Source organism: Rhincodon typus, chromosome 1, assembly GCF_021869965.1.
Source record: "Rhincodon typus isolate 14 chromosome 1, sRhiTyp1.1, whole genome shotgun sequence".
Taxonomy (NCBI): Eukaryota; Metazoa; Chordata; class Chondrichthyes; order Orectolobiformes; family Rhincodontidae; genus Rhincodon; species Rhincodon typus.
Window position 1 is genome coordinate 120319844 of NC_063332.1, and position 19872 is coordinate 120339715.

Here is a 19872-nt window from a genome sequence, read left to right on the forward strand (position 1 = left end):
GAGGACAACTGAGATGTACGGGAGTGGAATGCCTCATCCTGGGAGCAGATGCGGCGGAGGCGAAGGAATTGGGAATAGGGGATAGCATTTTTGCAGGAAGGTGGGTGGGAGGAGGAGTATTCTAGGTAGCTGTGGGAGTCGGTGGGCTTGAAATGAATATCGGTTTCGAGGTGGTTGCCCGATATGGAGACAGAGAGGTCCAGGAAGGGGAGAGAGGTGTTAGAGATGGTCCAGGTAAATTTAAGGTTGGGGTGGAAGGTGTTAGTGAAGTGTATGAACTGTTCGAGCTCCTCGTGGGAGCACGAGGCGGCGCCGATACAGTCATCAATGTAACGGAGGAAGAGGTGGGGTTTAGGGCCGGTGTAGGTACGGAAGAGGGATTGTTCCACACATCTCTTTTGTCCATGTTGGAGTCAAATCTGTCGTGAGGTCAGGAGCTGAGTGACCCTAGTGGAACCTACACAGTGCATTAGTGAGCAGATTACTGCTAAGCAAAGGGCTGTTTAATAGCACTGTTGATGACACCTTCCGTCACCTCACTGATGATCAAGAATAGATTGACAGGGATGGTAATTGGCTGAGACGGATTTGTCTTCAACTTTGTGTATAGGACACACCTGGGCAATTTCCACATTGGTCGGGTAGATGCCAGTTGTTGTAGTTGGACCAGAACAACTTGGCTAGATGCAAGGAATCCATCCAAGATTGTGGCCGAGTAGCAGCGCAGCATTTCAGCTGCTGAGTCCAGGTCTCGTCTGCTTCCATCTACATCTTTTTTTAAAAAATCCTCTTTCCTTTAACTTTTGCTCATTTTCTTTTTGCATTTTACGGTGACTTCATTGGGGCATCAGCAAAAAAGAGAGCAGAAAGGCAGCAACAAGTCAGGGGCGGTGCATTCTGGAATTTAGCAGCAGCAGCGGCGGCAACGGACTCGAGGAACGAGTTCCAAGGGCCTGCAGCAGTGTCAGCATGGAGACTCGAGACTTTGAGAAGGGAAGTCTTATGGAGATAAGACTTTCAGATCTGGGTGCTTCATCCTTTCTTCTTGACTTTTTTTTTGTATTTCTGCTTTTGTTTCTTTTAAAATTCTGTTTTTTGAATTTTAGATGATGATTTTGTTTTTTGTATCCAAGGTTTCTTTTTTCTAAATTCAGGTTTTTGTACCCAGGATAGTACTGGAACATGGTGACTTTGTACTCTTTCACTGTTTTCCTGTATTTGAGTACATGTGACAATAAAACCTAATTCTAATTCTAAGTTCTACAATACAAGTCTTCAGCTGGAATATCGTCAGGACCCATAGCCTTTGCAGTATCCAGTGGCTTCAGCCAGTTCTGTTATCATGAGGAGCATATGAAAATGTATTGGAGTACCATTCTGCTGCTGCTTCTAATGACTCACAGTGACTCAACAGCACCCAGTTTTGAGTTGCATATCTGTCTGAAGTCCCCAATTTAGCACACTGATGGTGTGACACAGCATGGAGGGAATTCTCAATGGGAAGGCGGGACTTCATCTCCACAAAGACTTTTGAAAGATGTTGAAATGGATCATCCACTTGGGACTTATAGTTAAACGTTGCAAATGTTTCAGTCTTATTTTTGTCCTGATATGTTGGGCTCCCCATCATTAACGATGGGGATATTTGTGGAGTCTCCTCTTCCTGTGAGTTCTTTAACTGTCAACTACCATTCAAGACTGGATGTTGTACGATTACAGAACTTAGATCTGATATGTTGACTGTGGAATCGCTAAGCACAGTGCTTACACGTTTTGATATCCTCAGAGTCTTGTGTTGTAGCTGTACCAGTTTGACACTATTTTTTGGTATGCCTGATGCTACTCCTGGCATGCCTTCCTGCACTGTTGATCCCCTGGTTTAAATGGAATGGTAGATTAGTAGACCAGGTCATTGAGGAATACTGATTACTGAGGAGTGGCAGGGGTTCCTTGCCCATTGCTCATCCCAGAAGACTACATGGGGTCCCAAGACAATGTTGAGGACTCACAGGGCAAACTCCCTCCTGATTGTATACTACTGTGCTGCCACCTTAGCTAGTGAGACAGGACACATTTGGGAAGGTGGTGTCTAGGGCTCCTCTGATGCTGCCTGGTCTGCTGTGATTCTCTAGCTCCACACTATAATGTCAACAGGACTGAGTTTGCCACAGTCATTTCTGGTGCCTAGATTGATGTTGGCTGATCCATCTGGTTTCTTTGTTTTGTTAAGACTTTTGTAGTGACTTGATACAACAGAGTAACTTGCTAGGTCATTTCAAGAGGCATTTAAGAGTCAATCACACTCATGTGGTGTTGAGTCACATATTGACCAAATCAAGTAAGGATGGCAGATTTCCTTCCGTAAATGGCATTAGTGAATGCAATGAGATTTTATGTCAATCAACAATGGTTTCATGATCACTGATAAGATCGTAATTCAAGAATTGTTAAATTCAAATTCCATCACACAATGGGATTTGAACCCAGGTCCCCAGAGCAGTGTTGGGGTCTCTGGAATACTAGTTCAGAAACAATATGACTACACCATCTCATCCCCCAAATCTATTCTTGTGATGCTGACTGAGGGATAAGTATTAAGCAAGACAGGAGAAAACAACTCATCAAAAATAGTGCCAAGAAATGTTTTACATCTGCTTAAGAAGGCAAACTGGCTTTATTTAACATGAGAGGTGATCTTATTGGACCATACACTGTCAAACATTTGGAGGGGGTTTGATGGAGTGGATACTAGGAAGATGTTTGCTCTTGTGGGGAAGTCTAGAATCAGAGGACATTTAAAAATTAGGCGTCTCCCTGACCTATTTAAGACAGAGATGAGAATATCTTCCCCTCAGAGGGTCATTAGTCTTTGGAATTCTTTTCTTCAGAGCACAGTGGAATCATTATTGAAAATATTTAAGGATGACTTAGACAGCTTTTTAGAAAATCGTTCTTGGGATGTTGATTTCACTGCCCATTCCTAACTGCTAAGTGGACAGTTAAGAATAAACCAGACCAGGTAAGGACAGCAGATTTCTTTCTCAAAAGAACATTAGAGAATCAGATGCATTTTCACATCAACATGGTCACCATCATACTAGTTTTTTTTATTGCAAAAGAACTTCTCCCAGAAATTTAAAACAAAATACTACAGATGTGGTAAAACAGTGCTGGATTAATTCAGCAGGTCTAGCAGCGTTTGTGGGGGAGAGAGAAACATTCTGAATTTTCCAGATCCTGTCAGATCTCCCAACATGTAAAGGGTTTTGCTTTCTCCCGAGGTTAACATGTTATTTAAACACCAGGTTTTCGACCTTTACACTGACGGTTATACGCATCTATAAAAGTCAACTATGTAGTCACCTTCTTTCCAGACTGAAGCTGCCAACTTTCTTCTCTTGACAGCTGTCCAACTACTGAATGTTGCCCTCGATTCCAGGTCACTTTGGGCCTAGTCAGACTAGGATGGACCGTCAACGGGCGCTGCTCAGATCCTTCTTCCTCCTGACCGAAGACGTGACGATTTGTTTGCTGTACCACTTAACACATCAGCCGATTTCTCAGCACACCACCTCCTACCTTTCCTCAAACATGTTTCAGCCTTTCCCCGGCCAGCCGCTTTTTTTATCCCCGTCCCTGGCCCCGCCCCTTCTTCCAATCCCAACCGTCAACAGCTCGTGGCCGAGCTGGCGGAAGTGACGGCGGGTTGCCACGGTGACCCATCCGGTTTCGTTTCCGCCGGTTATCCTGGTGAAGGCCGCCGGAGCTGGCGATGGTAACATTGGCGGAGCGGAGGCTGCGGCTGGACGCCGCCGGCTCGGCCGGTTTCTGGGCCGCGCTCGATGTATGGACGCGGAAGCCGCAAGTGGCGAACCGGCGGCTCAGCGGCTGCTGCCTGGTGGCCGAGAGGGAAACACGCTGCTCCGTCGCGGGGCTAAGGCCGCTTCTGGAGGAGCTGGTGCCTGGATTAAGGGTCGAGCTGGACCGCAAAGTGAATGAGATTCTCCTGGCAGTGACGGGGGAGCGACCTGGGGATAGACTGAAGGTGACACTAAGGACTGTGATTCCCAAAACACAAGCGGAGAACTGTAGAGAAATAGTCATCCAAGGTAGAATGATTCGGGGGTTTGTGTGGGGGAAACTGCAGAAACCCAGATATTCGGGCATTTCTGCATAATCGTACGGAGTATGAGCATTGCTGAAAAAAAGAAACATTTTATCGAAGCTTTTCAGCTTGTCCTCGTTACATATAAAATCTGGGTCTCTCTTTGGGTATTCTTGCGAATTGTCCTGATGGATGCCAGACAGAAAGGCTTTGACAACATGTCTATTTTCAGTTACTTGTACACGTTGTACTCGAATGTGGTCACACACCTTTGGGTAGTGGCTTCTGATTGGGTCTGGGACAAGTGAAGTGACCCCAGGACTGCAGGAGTCTTAGTCCTTATAATAATCCAACAGGCTAGAGCTTATTTAAGCTTGATTCGATGAGGTGAAGCATTGCACCAAGGTGGTTTGAGAACAGTGTTAGGGTGATGACGTGGCCCTGCTTGGCACTGTACTGAAAGGCAAACGGGTTGGTGGTGGAGCTATTTATCATTACCACAACTTCTAAGTCATTGTGGAGCAGGTGTAGGATGGTGACAAACTTAATGGTGTAACCAAAATGGAGAAGGATGCTCCATAATGAATAGAAAATCCTTTATTTGTTGAATATCCTTTACTGTTACATATACTCCAGTACAATGGCTGCTTTTAATAGCACCTAGAGGGAAAAATAGTGTTACAGAGTAATAAAAAATATAGATTAGTATGAAATTTGAAAAGTCCAGAATGACAAGTGACCGTAAGTACTTAAGTTCCAGCCTGAATTCCGCAGCCCCCAGAGTGCAAGGCCATGCTGCCTCCATGTGCCAGCCTCTACCCAGCACGGCCTGTTTGCTATGCCATGGAACTCGGCCTGTTTGCTATGCCATGGAACTCTGCCTGTGCTCGCTCGGCTCCTTGATTCCAGTCTCCAGCTGGTGAAGAGAGAAGAGAAGAGAAGAAAAGCAAAGCTACAAAGAGGAGAAGAAAGAAAGGGAAAGGGACTGGCGAGCAGAGGAGTACCTACTGGAGTGTCCTACTCTGCCGCCATCATATTTTCCCAATTGGTGGTGTCAAAGGCCTTTGTAACATCAAAGAAAACCGTGTACAGGGGTAGGTTCTTCTCTGTATAGAACAGTACCACCAATGCTGCCTGCGCAAGATCCTGCAAATCCACTAAGAGGAAAGATGCACCAACGCCAGCATTCTCGACCAGGCTAACACCCCCAGTGTTGAGGCACCACCATTGATCAGCTGCGATGGGCTGGCCATGTCATCCACATCACTGACACGAGACTCCAAGCTGGTTGCCTTAACAACAAAACAATCCTAGGTTGCCAACCACACAGCCAATTGCTACGTAGGTTTCAATTTCAGAACTGTTTATACATCTGCAGCTACTTGCAGTTTATTTTATCTGCAACCTTAGAAAAGCACATTACCTCTTAAAGGGACCACACACTCCTTCTCCCTGCCCCCATCATTTTTATAAACAAATTCTAACATCCTGCCTTCTAATTCACATGTACTCTTCCTGACTTCACAACGGTAAGGAGCATGCTGCCACACCAACACCCCACCCACCCCTTCCCACAACCATCTTCTGCCACAAGTGTAACACAGCCTACGGAAGCCGAATGGTATAACAACCAACAGACTCTCCCTGAGAGTGGAAGAGAGTCATCCTCGTCTATGAGGGACCGCCAGTGATAATGTTTTGTGTGAGGTAGCTGCAGCTGACCAGGTCACTATTGTACAGTGAGCTGTTTGGGTTGGCGGAGGAGTAAATAGGAATGTGGTGGTAGCAAGAGGATAAACACCAACTTTTAACATTAAGAGAGAGAGTCCATTCAACTTGCCTATCTGACACCAGCATTTGGGACCAACATTCCATCTAAGCTGTGCAGTAATGCTTAGAGGTCCTGTGAACACCAAACAGCTCCTAACACATTAATGTACAAATATGGAAGTTGCTGTCACCCATTGACATTGGAGGTCCACCCAGCAAAAACAGAAAATGAGGGGGACCATTTTTCAGGATATCTGTAATAAAGAAATTGCTTTTGGGGGTGCGGGTGGAGGATGTGTAGCGTACTTGGGTACTAATGGCATTGAAACAACTGGGCAAACTACTGAGAAAATTAAACAATTAAGGACTAAATTAAAATAGATAATCTTGGGTGTATTCTCTAGTTTATCTGAGCCACAAGCTTTCACAGCTAGGGATAAACATGCATGACCTGAGCAATGCAGCAGCATAGTTAAATAGTGACCAAGGCCAGGACTTAAATGTTGAATAATATTTGGCATATCCGAATGAAGAAAGGTGGCAGGTTAGCTCTTGTGCCTTGTAGATGATGGACAGGTTTAGGGGATGGTGGGTTATTGGCTGCAGTATTCCTAGCCTCTGACCTTGTCTTGTAGCTACTGTGTTTATGTGGCAAGTCCAGTTGAGCTTCTGGTCAATGGTATCCCCTAGGATGTTGATAGTGGGGGATTCAGTGATGGTAATCCCATTGAATGTCAACGGCAATGATTAGATGGTCATTGTCTGCCATTTGTGTGAAGCGATTGTTACTTGTCACTTGTCAGTCCAAGCCTGGATATTGTCCAGATCTTGCTGTGTTCGTACATGGACTGTTTCAGTATCTGAGGAGTTGTGAATGCTTCTGAACATTGTACAATCATCAGCGAACATCTCCACTTCTGACCATATGAGGGAGGGGATGTCATTGATGAAGCAACTGAAGATGGTTGGGACTAAGACTAGCCTGAGGAACTCCTGCACAGATGTCCTAGAGCTGAGATGACTGACTCACCAACAACCATGACCATTTTCTTTTGTCCCAGGTATGACTCCAACCAGTGGAGAGTTTGCTCCCTGTTACCAATTGATTCTGGTTTTACTATGGCTTTTTGATGCCACACTCAGTTGAATGTAGCTTTGATGACAAGGGCTGTCACTCTCTCCTCAGCTCTGACAAAACAGCTGAATTCCAATGTTTGACAAGGCTGTAGCGAGGTCAGGAGTTGAGTGGTCCTGACGGAACTCAGGCTAGGCATTACTGAGCAGGTTATTGCTGTGCAGGTGGCTGCTTAATAGCACGGTTGATGCCACCTTCCATCACTTTACTGATGTTAGAGAGTAGACGGGTGGGGCGGTAATTGGCCGGGTTGGATTCATTCCGCTTCTTACGTATGGGACTATTTGGGCAATTGTCCACATTGGGGAATTGGATGCCAGTTTTGTAACTATCCTGGGACTGCTGTGCTGGAAGGCTCTTACAAACAAAGGCAGTACATTAATTCTGTGTGACTTTAATCTTCATATAGATTAGGAATGTCAAGTTGGCAGGGTATCCACCAGAAAAAAATAATTTTGGGACTATATTCCAGACAAAACTTTTTGGATCTAACTAGAGACAAGGATCAGGTAATGTGCATTGAAGCAGATTTACTAAATGGCGTCAGAGTAAAAATTCCCTGAGAAAGCACTGCCCATAACTTTTTTTTTACCTGAAGAAGGGTCCCGACCCAAAACATCAACTTTCCTGCTTCTCCGCTGCCTGGCTTGCAGTGTTCCTCCAGCTCCACACTGTTGTCTCTGACTCCAGCATCTGCAGTTCTTGCTATCTCTGACTGACCATACCATGGTAGGTTAGAAACAAATATATTGAACTTGAAGAAGCGTAAGTCAAAAGAAATGAGGGCAATGTTAGTTAAAGTGGACTGGGAAACCAGTTTAGCAGCAAACTGGTTGAGGAACAGTGGCAGCTATTTAAGGAAGCAATTCATGACTTGCAACAAAGATATGTCCCAGTGAGAAAGAAGGATTCGAGGAAGGGATTAGCTAATCATGGTTAATGAGAGAAGATGAGGATAGCAACTACTAGAAAAAAAAATACAATGTGGCTAAATTTTGTGGAAGGCCAAAAGATTGGGAAAGTTTTTAAAAACCAACAAAGATGATCAAAAATGATAAATAGAGAGAAAATTAACTTTAAGTGTAAACTTGCCAGTGAAATCAAGACAGGCAGAGTTTCTTAAAAAGTGAGAAAGGCCCAATTAAACATAGGTCCCTTAAAGAATAATGTTGGGGAAATAACAGGAAACCTCTGGAACCTTCCTCCCCCCAACCCACCTCTAGGGTATTCACCAGCCCTCATAACATTCCTCTCTCCGATGCTGAACATATTGTACTCAGCAAAGGTCTCAGCCTTATCCCTCTGCGTCCCCACCTTAATGAATTTCAGGCACGACATGACGTCGAATTCTTTCATTGTCTTCGTCTCCATGCCCATTTCTTTGGGCAAGATTCCTCTACCCATCTCACAGACCCATTCATCCAGCTCCACATTCTCCCTCCACCTGAACCCTTCCCTCTGGCCTTTTACCTACACTCAATCTGTTCATTGAGAACTGTCGATGTGATATTGATCACTTCAATTTCTCTGCCTCCCTAACCCAATCCAACCTATCTCCCTCCAAACTGACTACAATCCATGCTCTTAAATACAGCCCTGACTTTGTTATTAAACCTGCTGATAAGGGTGGTAGTCTGGCATACTGACATCTACATTAGAGGCTGAGCCCCAGCTCTCATACCTCTTCCTATCTACCCTGGACCGTGACCCCACCACGGCATATCAGGCCATTGTATCAACAATGGTCACTGACCTCATTTCATCTGGTGATCTCCCCGTCACTACCTCCAAGCTGATAATTCCTCAGCCCTGCACAGCTCACTTCTACCTCCTTCCAAAAATCCACAAGCAGGAAAATTGATGTTTTGAGTTGGCACCCTTCTTCAGGAATAAATAGAGAGGAGGGGTGGGGCTGGGGAAGGTATTTGGGATGGCGATAGGTGAGTGCAGGTAGTGTGTGGTGGGGATTGGCCAGTAAGGTGGGAGGGACGGATAGGTGACACCACATGCAAACTGGAGGAGCAGCACCTCATATTCCGCCTCAGGAGCCTACAGCCTGATGGCCTCCACATGGAATTCACCAGTTTTAAAATCTCCCCACCCCCGATCTCATCAAGTCCAATCCTCCCTCTCATCCCTGCCTCTTTGACCTGACACAACCTGTCCATCTTCTCTTCCACCTATTCATCCCCCCCACCAACTTCATTGAGCAATCCCCACCACTCCCTGTCCGCACTCACCTATCACTACCCCACCTACCTTCTCCAGCCCCACCCTTCCTCTCTCTCTTTATTTCTCAGCTCACTTCCCCCCCCGCCTCCCCACTTCTGAGGAAGGGTCCTAACCCGCAACATCAACTTTTTGCTCATCTGATGCTGCCTGGCCTGCTGTGCTTCTCCAGCTCCATACAGCATCTGCAGTTCTTGCTATCTCACAATCTAGCCTTCTGCATTCAATGCTCACGATATGGTCTTCTGTACACTGGGGAAGCGTAGACTGGGTGACCGCTTTGCAGAACATCTGTGTTCTGCCTGTAACAAAGACCCTGACCTTCCAGTTGCCTGCCACTTTAACACACCACCCTGTTGCTTGGCCAACATCTCTGTCTCAGGCTTGCTGCACTGTTCCAGCGAAGCTCAACGCAAGCTGGAGGAACACCTCATTTTCCGCTTGGGGATCCTGCAGCCCTCCGAACTCACTATCGAATTCAATAATTCTAGGACCTGAACTCTCTCATGTCCTAGCCCCCTACCCTGTACACTATGCCTTGTTATCACATAGTCTGCCATGACACACTACCTATTGTTAACTGCTAACAGTCTCCAATAGCAGCTATTCACTATCCTAACCTGATAGTTATCCACTCCTTTCTATCCACATGTTCTCTCTCTTTGGGGTCTATGCCCATACATTGTTTACTCTTTACCTCTCTCACTCTATCTTCTGCATATAAGCCAATGTTTTCCTAGCTAAGATAACAAGGTGTAGAGCTGGATGAACACAGCAGGCCAAGCAGCATCAGAGGAGCAGGAAGGCTGATGTTTTGGGCCTAGACCCTTCTTCAGAAATGGGGGAGGGGAAGGGGGTTCTGAAATAAATAGGGGGAGAGAGGGGGAGGCGGATAGAAGATGGATAGAGGAGAAGATAGGTGGAGAGGAGACAGACAGGTCAAAGAGGTGGGGATGGAACCAGTAAAGGTGAGTGTAGGTGGGGAGGTAGGGAGGACGGACAGGTCGAGGGGACGGGATGAGGTTAGTAGGTAGGAGAAGGGGGTGGGGCTTGAGGTGGGAGGAAGGACAGGTTAGGGAGGCGGGGATGAGCTGGGCTAGTTTTGGGATGCGGTAGGGGGAGGGGAGATTTTGAAGCTTGTGAAGTCCACATTGATACCATTGGGCTGCAGGGTTCCCAAGCGGAATATGAGTTGTTGTTCTTGCAACCTTCGGGTTTTCCTAGCTACTGTCAGTTCTGAGGAAGGGTCACTGGACCCAAAACATTAATTCTGATTTCTCTTCACAGATGCTGCCTGACTTGCTGAGCTTTTCCGGCAACTTCTGTTTTTGTTTTTAATGCTTTACATCAATCATTATAGTTGAATACACTAGTAGCATTCCAAAAATTACTGAATCAAATATCAAAAGTGAGAGGAGAGGTAAATAAGTATCACTAGGGTAACTCATGGGCCTAAAGGCCAGTAAGTCCCCTGGACGTGATGAGATGCATCCAAGGATATTAAGAGGCACAGAGGGATTTTCTTATGATGGGTTGTGGCGTAGGTTGGGCCTGTGCTCTTTGGGATTTAGATTAATGAGCAGAAGCCTAACGGAAACATACAAGATTCTTAGTGTGGATAGAAAGAGACTGGTCCTGGACTGTTGTACAAAGGGAAACAGACTGCATAATCTGAATAAGGGGTTATCAGTTAAGGTAGATGAGAATTTATTTCTCTATGGAGTACGAATTATTTACTACAGAGGGCTGTCGAGGCTGAGTTGTTAGGAATATTCAAGGCTAAAGTGGACAGAATTTTAACTAGTATGGGAATCAAAGGGTTATGGGGTAAGAAGAAGAAAGTGGAGTTGAGGCTTATCACATCAGTCATGATCTCATTGAATGGCAGAGCAGACTTAATGTGCTTGATGATCTATTTCTACTCCTGTGTCATATACTCTTGAGAGTAGAGACAAATGGGTTTTTTTCACATTGGCAAGTTGTAACTAGTGGTGTGTCACATGGATCAGTGCCAGGGCCTCAACCATTTGCATCCTACATCAGTAGTTCCCAACCTTTTCAGTATCCAGGCACACTTCAAAGAGATATTAAATTAAATGGCACACCTATGTCTATGCTTTCGGAAGTCTACACATGCTGGTGTCTTTTGTGTGTGCAGTCATAGGGTGACTGGGGTCAGCAGATACTGCAGTCAGTAATAGATACCGAGGCTGCAAAGGAGATTGCAAGCATGAGTATAGGCTTAACATTCAGGTAAAGCATTGCTGCTTCAAGAAAATTTTGTGGCTCACTTCTTATCTTTTTGCACCACAGCTGCATCAGTTTAAAATCACTGATCTGTATCAATAATTTGGATGGGGGCCAGAATGTATGGTCACCAAATTTGCCAATGACACTAAGTTAGGTGGGATAGTAAGTTGTCAAGAGGAGGTAGAGACGCTGGGAAGAGAGAAAGATAGTTTAGATGAATAGGCATTTGGCAGGAAGAATAGAAAAGTGGTACGTTATTAAAGTGGACAGAAGTTCTGTGTGGGTGTCCTATCACTTGAAGGTTTGTATGCAGATACAGCAAGTGATCTGGAAGGCAAATACAACATCAATTATTGCAAGGGGAATGGAATATAAAAGCAGGGAAGTTACACTGCGACTGGACAGGACACTGTTGAGACCACATTAGGTGTACAGTTTTGGTCTCCTTATTTGCATTAAAGATATCAATGCTTTGAAAGCAGTTCAGTGTAGTTACACTCAACTCCTTCCTGGGATGAAGGACTTGTCTTGTGAAGAAAGGTTGCACACGTAAGACCTATACCCATTGCAGCTTAGAAGAATGTGAAGTGATCCTATTGAAACATACTAGATCTTGATGGACTGAATACAGTGAATATCTGAAGATATGAGGAAGACTAAAACTTGAACATGTTTTCTTTTCCCAGAAGACTTTCTTTTCTCACAAAGGGTTATTAGAATGTGGAATTTCTTCCTCATAAGTTGTGGAAGTTGAGTTTTATGTAGATTTTAGATAGATGAGGACATCAAGGATTTTGGGATGCAGACAGGAAAATGAAGCTGAGAACATTGAATTGAGGAACAGGTTTGAAGGACCAAATGACCTGTTACTGTTCCTAAATCTTGCATTCCTATCTAATTTATATAGAAAATAACAATGACCACATAAGTAAAAGCATTTTTATGTAGTAAGTGATTAGGATCATGCCACAAAGGATGGTGGAGGTAGGTTCAATTGAGGCATTCAAGAGGATTTTGTTTATTATCTGAAAAAGAAAAAGATGCAGGACTGTGAGAAGACTGTGACTTTGTAATTCCTCGTAATTCATAATTTCTGCTCCTACTTCGTGAATCTATAAGTGCCAGAAGGTAAGTGGCTCCTTGGAGAACCAGTATAGACAGGACGGGGCTGAATGGCCATCTCTTGTGCTGCAAACACTCAGTGATTCTGTTTGAATCACTCTCCAAGAATGGGCAACCAAGGAATGTGCAGAATTGTCACTGTATAGTTCTTCTTAAATTAGCAAATTAAAATATAGTTCTCTCAACTGACATTCCCTGTTCATCGGGCATAGCAAAACCAAAACTGCTATTTCATCTGCTTGTCAAATTTCAATGTGGCTTACGACAAGGAATTCAAAGAAATAGAACCTATAGTACAAATCTCTGTTCATTTAAATAATATTTTAATAAAGAAACAGTAAAATGATGCTTCAAATTATAATAAAAAATCTGATCATAATTGTGTAAATTTACAGATCAAGCATGATTGCAGGTGTCAGTAACATGGCAGCTGAGGCAGCTTTGTGCAATGATGGTGATCTAGGTGAATTGGATTTGAGCATATAATGTATTTTGTGTACAAAATTCCATGACCTTTGGCGTAAAAGAATCAGAAATCAAGACGACACTGAAGGACGCTGTCACGTCTTGAAAAGAGCTGTCCGTTTAGTTCCACATCTTTGGACTTTCTGTACATCCATATAAATTTTCTCCCTTTTGTGTGTGAATTTTGAAAACTGTTATTGAATCTCCTATCATTCTTTCAAGCAGCACATCGCAGACCCACCATCAAGCTTTGTAAACCTCTTGGCCTCATTTAAGCTGCTTTGGTTTTATTCCCCCCCCCACCTCACCAACCCAATTGTCCTAGAACTGTATTCTATCCTCCAGTACTCCTCCCACTGGATATACTTTTAACTTCAACTTTATAAGAACAGTTTATGACTCTGAACACTTCTATCTGTCCTTGACCTATGGATTATCACAAAGAATCCCAGTTTCTCTGTTCCCAGTCTGTAACTGAAGTCTTTTAAAATAAATCTCTGCAGTCTTCTCAGGGCCTTGGTATCACTCGTATGTCTAACAATTGACCAAGTAGCATTGCTAGTGTTTCAGGAAGTATTAGCATAATTTCTTTGCTTTTGTTTCTGTACCTCTCTTAACAAAGACAAAACATGAGATGATTTGTGTAAATAGATCGGAATGGTGAAAGACAAGGAGCTCTGTATTTTGTTCCAGCTCTCTAAGCACAGCATAAAAACATCCAAATTATTAATGCTTCTACTCTGCAGATTTTGAAAACAACACAGCAACATTTATACCATTAGAACGGCATATTGCAGGAAGTTACACTTTCAAGAAGAGCAATATTTACAGCTTTAAACTTCAACAAGTTAAAGGAGATGAATTACTCTGGTGAGTCCCTAGCCAGTCAGCTGTATGTGTGCTGCAGAATTGAGAATTAAGTAAATGTTGAGTCCTATGTTAAAAAAAAAATTAGTCATGAAAATTCCTCTTCAGAAAGAATTTGTAAATCAGTGTTGTTCTGACTGAAGTCAGATTGCTAATTCTTATCTTTGGCCCTTTGTGAACTTTCAATGTAAAGCAATGGCTGAAAGGTTGGTACTTGTCTTTTTAGCAGTCAAGTTGAATCATTTACAAGATTAGCTATGTTGTTTAAATGGAGATGGTATACAGTTTCTAGTAATTCATTGAGGCTTTCCACTGATATTGTGTCTATTTAGTATTCTGTCTATCTGTTATGTTTTACACGCCTGTACTTCAAGTGACGTACATTGGTGCCCCATTACTTTCTTCATACCTTTTTAATTTCTGTGTACCGCTCCTATTTAGGCTGACACCCAAGTTAAAGAACTCCATTTACTCTTTGGAGTGGGTGGCAAGCATACTACTTTGAAACATTCATTAATAACTTTAGGCTTTGGTTCACTGCATATCGTGTTAGCTTCATTTTGACAATGTAGCTATCTTAACTGGACTTGAGACTTGAGTTTTGCTTAGTATTGATGTGGGAAATAGCCTAGATATTTTCAGTTAAAATCAGTTTGTATTTTAACAAGTATTTTTTGTAATAAAACTCCTGTATTTTCTATTTATAAGACATTTATGGTTATTATAAAGAACTGGATAGTCAGAAGCAAAATGGTAGAGTTGTATGAGCATTCCAAAATCATCATCGGTAACTTCAGTAAAAGCCAATGTCTTGTACCATGCCGATTGTAAACCTTCCCAATCCCCTATTCTTTTCTCATGAAATTATTGGGAAAACTATTTTGTTTGTATAACAATGGTTGAAACTAGTTTATTGCAGTCTAGAAATTGCTATTTATCAGTATTTCTGTGGTGTTTAACTGTTTCGTTCTCTGCGCTAAAGGTTTATTTCTGTTTCGACCATGTGCCCTGAGAAGTGGAAAGCAGATGGAATTGTATATCCCAAACTAGCATGGCTCTCAGATGTATTGCTCACAAAGATTGTGAAATGGTCAACAGAGAACATGAAGAATTATTTTAAGAGTACACTTTCTCTCATTTCTGTGGAAAAATATAATGAATGTTACCACCGTCTTAAAGCAAAATACAAAGAAATGGTCAAGGTACAATTTTGAGAACAAAATACCAAAAGTAACTAATTCTCTTTCAATTTAAATTGTATTTATTTTTAAAATCCTGTTTCTTTTTCACTTGTACCAGACATATGTTGACTTTGAGGCGCAGGAATAGTCTGTACTTAGTTTTCTGGCACCCTGTAACTGTTTGATAAGATATGATGAGAATACAATGGTGCCATACATTCTGATTTCAACAATTCTTTATAATTTTGGCGAAAATTGCAGATTGTCGTATGTAGGGGTATTGTTGGTGTTACTCGACAATAGATTGATACCATGATGGCCTTCCCCATGCTCTTTTTTTTCAACAAAAAACCTAAATGCAAAGATTCATATAAGATGTTTTGCCAAAATGGGACATAAACAAGGACTGTAAATTTGTTAGTAATGTTTGAAATTTTCAGTATGAAACCCCCTCCCGCTAAAAATGTGGTTGATTATGGCTTTTTGAAAGGGACCCAACAAAACCGATTTTAATAATTTTCAGGGATCTGAGGCAAGTTCAAAGTTAAATCCAGATGAGCTTATTTCTCCTGCTTAGTAAACTGCAATGCTATTGGATGTACAACCTCCTCTGAAATCCTTAGACAGAAACTAAGAAGTCTTCCAGTCAGTCACAACCTTTCTGATGCAAACAAAATATTCAGAGCAAATGGAGGGTCACCTTGAGCACAATACTGTGGCAGTAATAGAGATCAGGACCTAGTCTAGAGGCTGGATAGCCTAGGACTTTTTTCACTAGAGTGTCAGAGGTTGATAAGATAATGAGGGGTATAGATAAGTTGAATGGCAGGTGTCTTTTCCCAAGGGTGGGGGATTTCAAGACTCTGGCATATTTCTAAGGTGAGAGGAGAAAGATTCTTAAAAAGTCATGAGAGGCAGTCTTTTCCTCACGGTGTCGTTCACATGTGGAAAGAGCTTCCACGGGAATTGGTAGATATGGCTACAGTTACGATGTTTAAAAGACATTTGGATAAGCACGTAAATAGAAAATGTTGGGGGAGGAGCATATGGGCCAAGTGTCAGATGATAGGACTAGTTTAGTTTGGGATTATGGTCAGCATGGAATAGTTGGACCAAAGGGTCTGTTTCCAAGCTGTATGACTCTGACTCTAGTCTAATTGCCAGATCTTCCGCACTAGTGGCCAGAATATGCTACAGGTTTGCCAATGTGTGTGAAGCAAGTACGAATTTCTTTAATATCTATCCCTATGATTATCAATATTGTTAATCATAGAAAGAAAGCAGTTATATTAATATAACACTGTTGATAACTATTGGATGTTGTAAAGATACTCAGCCAATTAATTATTTTTGAAGCACTGAAATGCACAGTCACTTACAATTTACTAAGTGTGGTATGACATTAAAATTACTAAAATAATTGATTTTAAATGGTTCTGCATATTTATTAATTTTTTTAAAATCATGTAACTTACTTGAATGTAATGTAGTTGGCTGGAGTTTCCGCACAATACCTACCCAGGTATCCATGAATCCAGACGCAAATGAAACAATACCTAAAATAGTGACACTTTGAACTTACGCATGTTGTGCTTAACTGCTTTATGATGGATTACCTGCAATGTTCAATGTGAATTGAAGGGTGCATTCATACAAAGAAGAGCCTGTCCACAAACAAACCCTATCCCCATTTAATTCAGATTGATGAGTGTCTGTCTGCCAGTTATGTCCTTTCATGATTGTTCATCACGTGGCATACAGCAACTCGGGTGCACAGGCATCTGTGACTTCATGAATCCAGTATTAATCACTTCTACCTACAGTGAGCTGCAATCAATTGAAACCTGACCCAGATAATTTTCTTTGGGTTGATTACTTCCTTTGATGAAATTCCACAGCTCTTTGTGTCAAACAGTTAACGGCTGTTTTGCATTGTCATATATTTAAGCTCCCTTACTTATTATGGTTTTATTCAATTTTAATTAGATTTGGCCTGAAGTAACGAATCCTGAAAAATTTGTGTATGAGGATGTCGCCATTGCAACATACTTACTGGTAACTTGTTTGAACTTTACAAACCTTGATATGCTGGCATAGCTGTGGGGTCCAGTTTAATATTTAAGCTATTGTCTGTACAGTGTTCCAGAAAACCATTGATAACTATAATCATTGGTCAGCTAGAAAACTTTCTATTTAATCTCTCCAACCCATTGGCAGACTTCTCCTAAACAACCTATAGAGTCATTAAATATTCATGAGGAAAAGCTCAGTTTTTGTTTAGACAGCAAAACAGATTTCTAGTTTTGACCCTTACTGCTATTATATTGCACTTTCCTAATCAATTTGTTTGATCACTGAAGGATGTGAATAAGCACTAGTACAATAAACAAGTAAAGATATGGAGATTTTCTCCAGAATTTTCATGAAGCTCCAGGATATGATTTTATTTCAAGAGGATATTCCACAGAGGATCTTTCCATGGGATAATTAGCACATCAGCCTTTGCTCTCTGAATATTGAATCATCTATGTCTGTAATTTGATGCCTTTGAACTTTTAGTCCTTAACCACCAGACACACTATGCCTTCTGTGAAGGAGCTAATAAATTGACATTAGCTATATTTGATGGTAGGCTGTTTCATATAGTTAGAACTTTGTAGGTGTGAAGAAGAAATCTGATTTTCAGTCTTGATTTTAGATTTGTACTTTTTTATTCTCCAGTTGTATTGCAGCAGTTTGTTTGAGTTGTACATTGTATATCTCCTGATCTTCCAACATTTTATTATTGTCATCCAATATTAATAATACTTCATAGTCAGAGTGTGCAAGGCAGTCACAAGGTTTCAGTTATGCTCCTAAAATTTATTATTTCTCTAAGAAAATGTCCAAATATTGAAGAGAGACATTACATATGATCATGCAAAGTTATACTACAAAATTTGTACTGTCACGGAATGCAACTTCACTAGCACAGATACATATTAATTGTAACAATCTTGGAATTCAGCAATGTGATAGCTGAATTAACATTCTTCAACATTTGATATATTTTTCAAGCACAAATTCAAACTCTGAGCAGAGGAACAAGAAGCTAGGCAAATTAGCCCCTTGATCTCTTCTCCATTTGTTGACATCATGACCAAATCTGCAGCCTAACTTTATATATCTATTATTACCCCATATCCATTAAAATCTTTGGTTAACTCAAATCTTATCAAACTCGGAAGTGAAATTTGCAATTGATCTTGCATTGACTACTTTATTTTTTTGCAGAAGAGATCTGCAAACTTCCTACATTTTGAGAATGGCAAAGTATTTCCTAATTTCACTCCTGAAAGATCTGGCTATAATCTTTAGACTGCTCCCTTGTCCTAGATTTCACAGCTAGCAGATATAGTTTATTTTTATCTACTGTATGTTTTTCCCTGAAGATCTTGAAAGCTTTCATCGATTCACCCCTTAATCCTCAATTCCAGGAAATACAATACTGGTTCCTATAATGACATCAATTAACCTTTGGAGTCCAGGAATCATTCTGGCAAACCGACACTTCATTCTCTCAAAGAGCATTTCTAGTCCACCTGAAGGAGGAGGTATTGCTGATTCTGGGCATTAGGTGGATCAAGTACCTTTAGGGTAATGGTGTCCAGCCTACAGCCTGTAGGGTGATACAACCGTCCAGAGCATTTCATAGGACCTGATGTCTGCTGCACTGGTAGATGAATTTATGGTTCATTCATAGAGTTCCTGTAGTTAATAGTTAAATAACCTTGCACAAGAAAGATCATTGACCAGGAAATTTTTTTGAAGTTTGTTGTGATTTATTTTTGAAGCCATATTTTCAAATACAGTAGAAGTGGGAGATCTTTCATGAACCTCTCCTCCAGTCAGAGGCCCTTTCTGTCCCATGTGTTCTGCTGCAGGCTTACTGGGAAAAAACCAGTTTGTGATCGACCCATTGTCTCCGCCTGCTCCTGCCCCACCGAACTGATCTCCAACTATCTAGACTCCGTTTTCTCCCCCTTGGTCCAGGAATTCCCTACCTTTGTCCGTGACACCACGCACGCCCTCCACCTCCTCCAGAACTTCCAATTCCCCGGTCCCCAACACCTCATCTTTACCATGGACGTCCAGTCCCTCTACACCTGCATTCCCCATGCAGATGGCCTTAAGGCCCTCCGCTTCTTCCTGTCCCGCAGGCCCGACCAGTCCCCCCTCACTGACACCCTCATCCGCTTAGCCGAACTCGTCCTCACACTCAACAACTTCTCTTTCAATTCCTCCCATTTCCTACAGACAAAGGGGGTAGCCATGGGTACCCGCATGGGCCCAAGCTACGCCTGCCTCTTTGTAGGTTACGTGGAACAATCCCTCTTCCGTACCTACACCGGCCCTAGACCCCACCTCTTCCTCCGTTACATTGATGACTGTATCGGCGCCGCCTCGTGCTCCCATGAGGAGCTCGAACAGTTCATACACGTCACTAACACCTTCCACCCCAACCTTAAGTTTACCTGGACCATCTCTAACACCTCTCTCCCCTTCCTGGACCTCTCTGTCTCCATATCGGGCAACCACCTAGAAACCGATATTCATTTCAAGCCCACCGACTCCCACAGCTACCTAGAATACTCCTCCTCCCACCCACCTTCCTGCAAAAATGCTATCCCCTATTCCCAATTCATTTGCCTCCGCCGCATGTGCTCCCAGGATGAGGCATTCCACTCCCGTACATCTCAGTTGTCCTC

General features: G+C 42.5%; 2 protein-coding genes across 3 annotated transcripts in view; one reads left to right on the forward strand and one right to left on the reverse strand.

The window, feature by feature from the left end:
* LOC109915926 (peroxisomal acyl-coenzyme A oxidase 3-like) overlaps positions 1 to 3723 on the reverse strand; it is a 37843-nt gene extending 34120 nt beyond the window's left edge. Inside the window, exons 1-2 of the mRNA XM_048605466.1 lie at positions 3666 to 3723; positions 3364 to 3539 (exon numbers count right to left, since the gene is read on the reverse strand). Of these exons, the coding sequence (XP_048461423.1) occupies positions 3364 to 3539; positions 3666 to 3723 (234 nt within the window). The remainder of the gene's footprint in view (positions 1 to 3363; positions 3540 to 3665) is intronic.
* Positions 3712 to 19872, forward strand: part of trmt44 (tRNA methyltransferase 44 homolog) — a 56698-nt gene continuing 40537 nt past the window's right edge. Inside the window, exons 1-4 of one of the 2 annotated variants that reach the window (XM_048602181.1) lie at positions 3712 to 4109; positions 13823 to 13946; positions 14926 to 15145; positions 17111 to 17179. In XM_048602181.1, coding sequence (XP_048458138.1) covers positions 3773 to 4109; positions 13823 to 13946; positions 14926 to 15145; positions 17111 to 17179 — 750 coding nt within the window. In that variant the 5' untranslated portion in view covers positions 3712 to 3772. The remainder of the gene's footprint in view (positions 4110 to 13822; positions 13947 to 14925; positions 15146 to 17110; positions 17180 to 19872) is intronic. The other variant, XM_048602185.1, reaches the window with a different exon arrangement.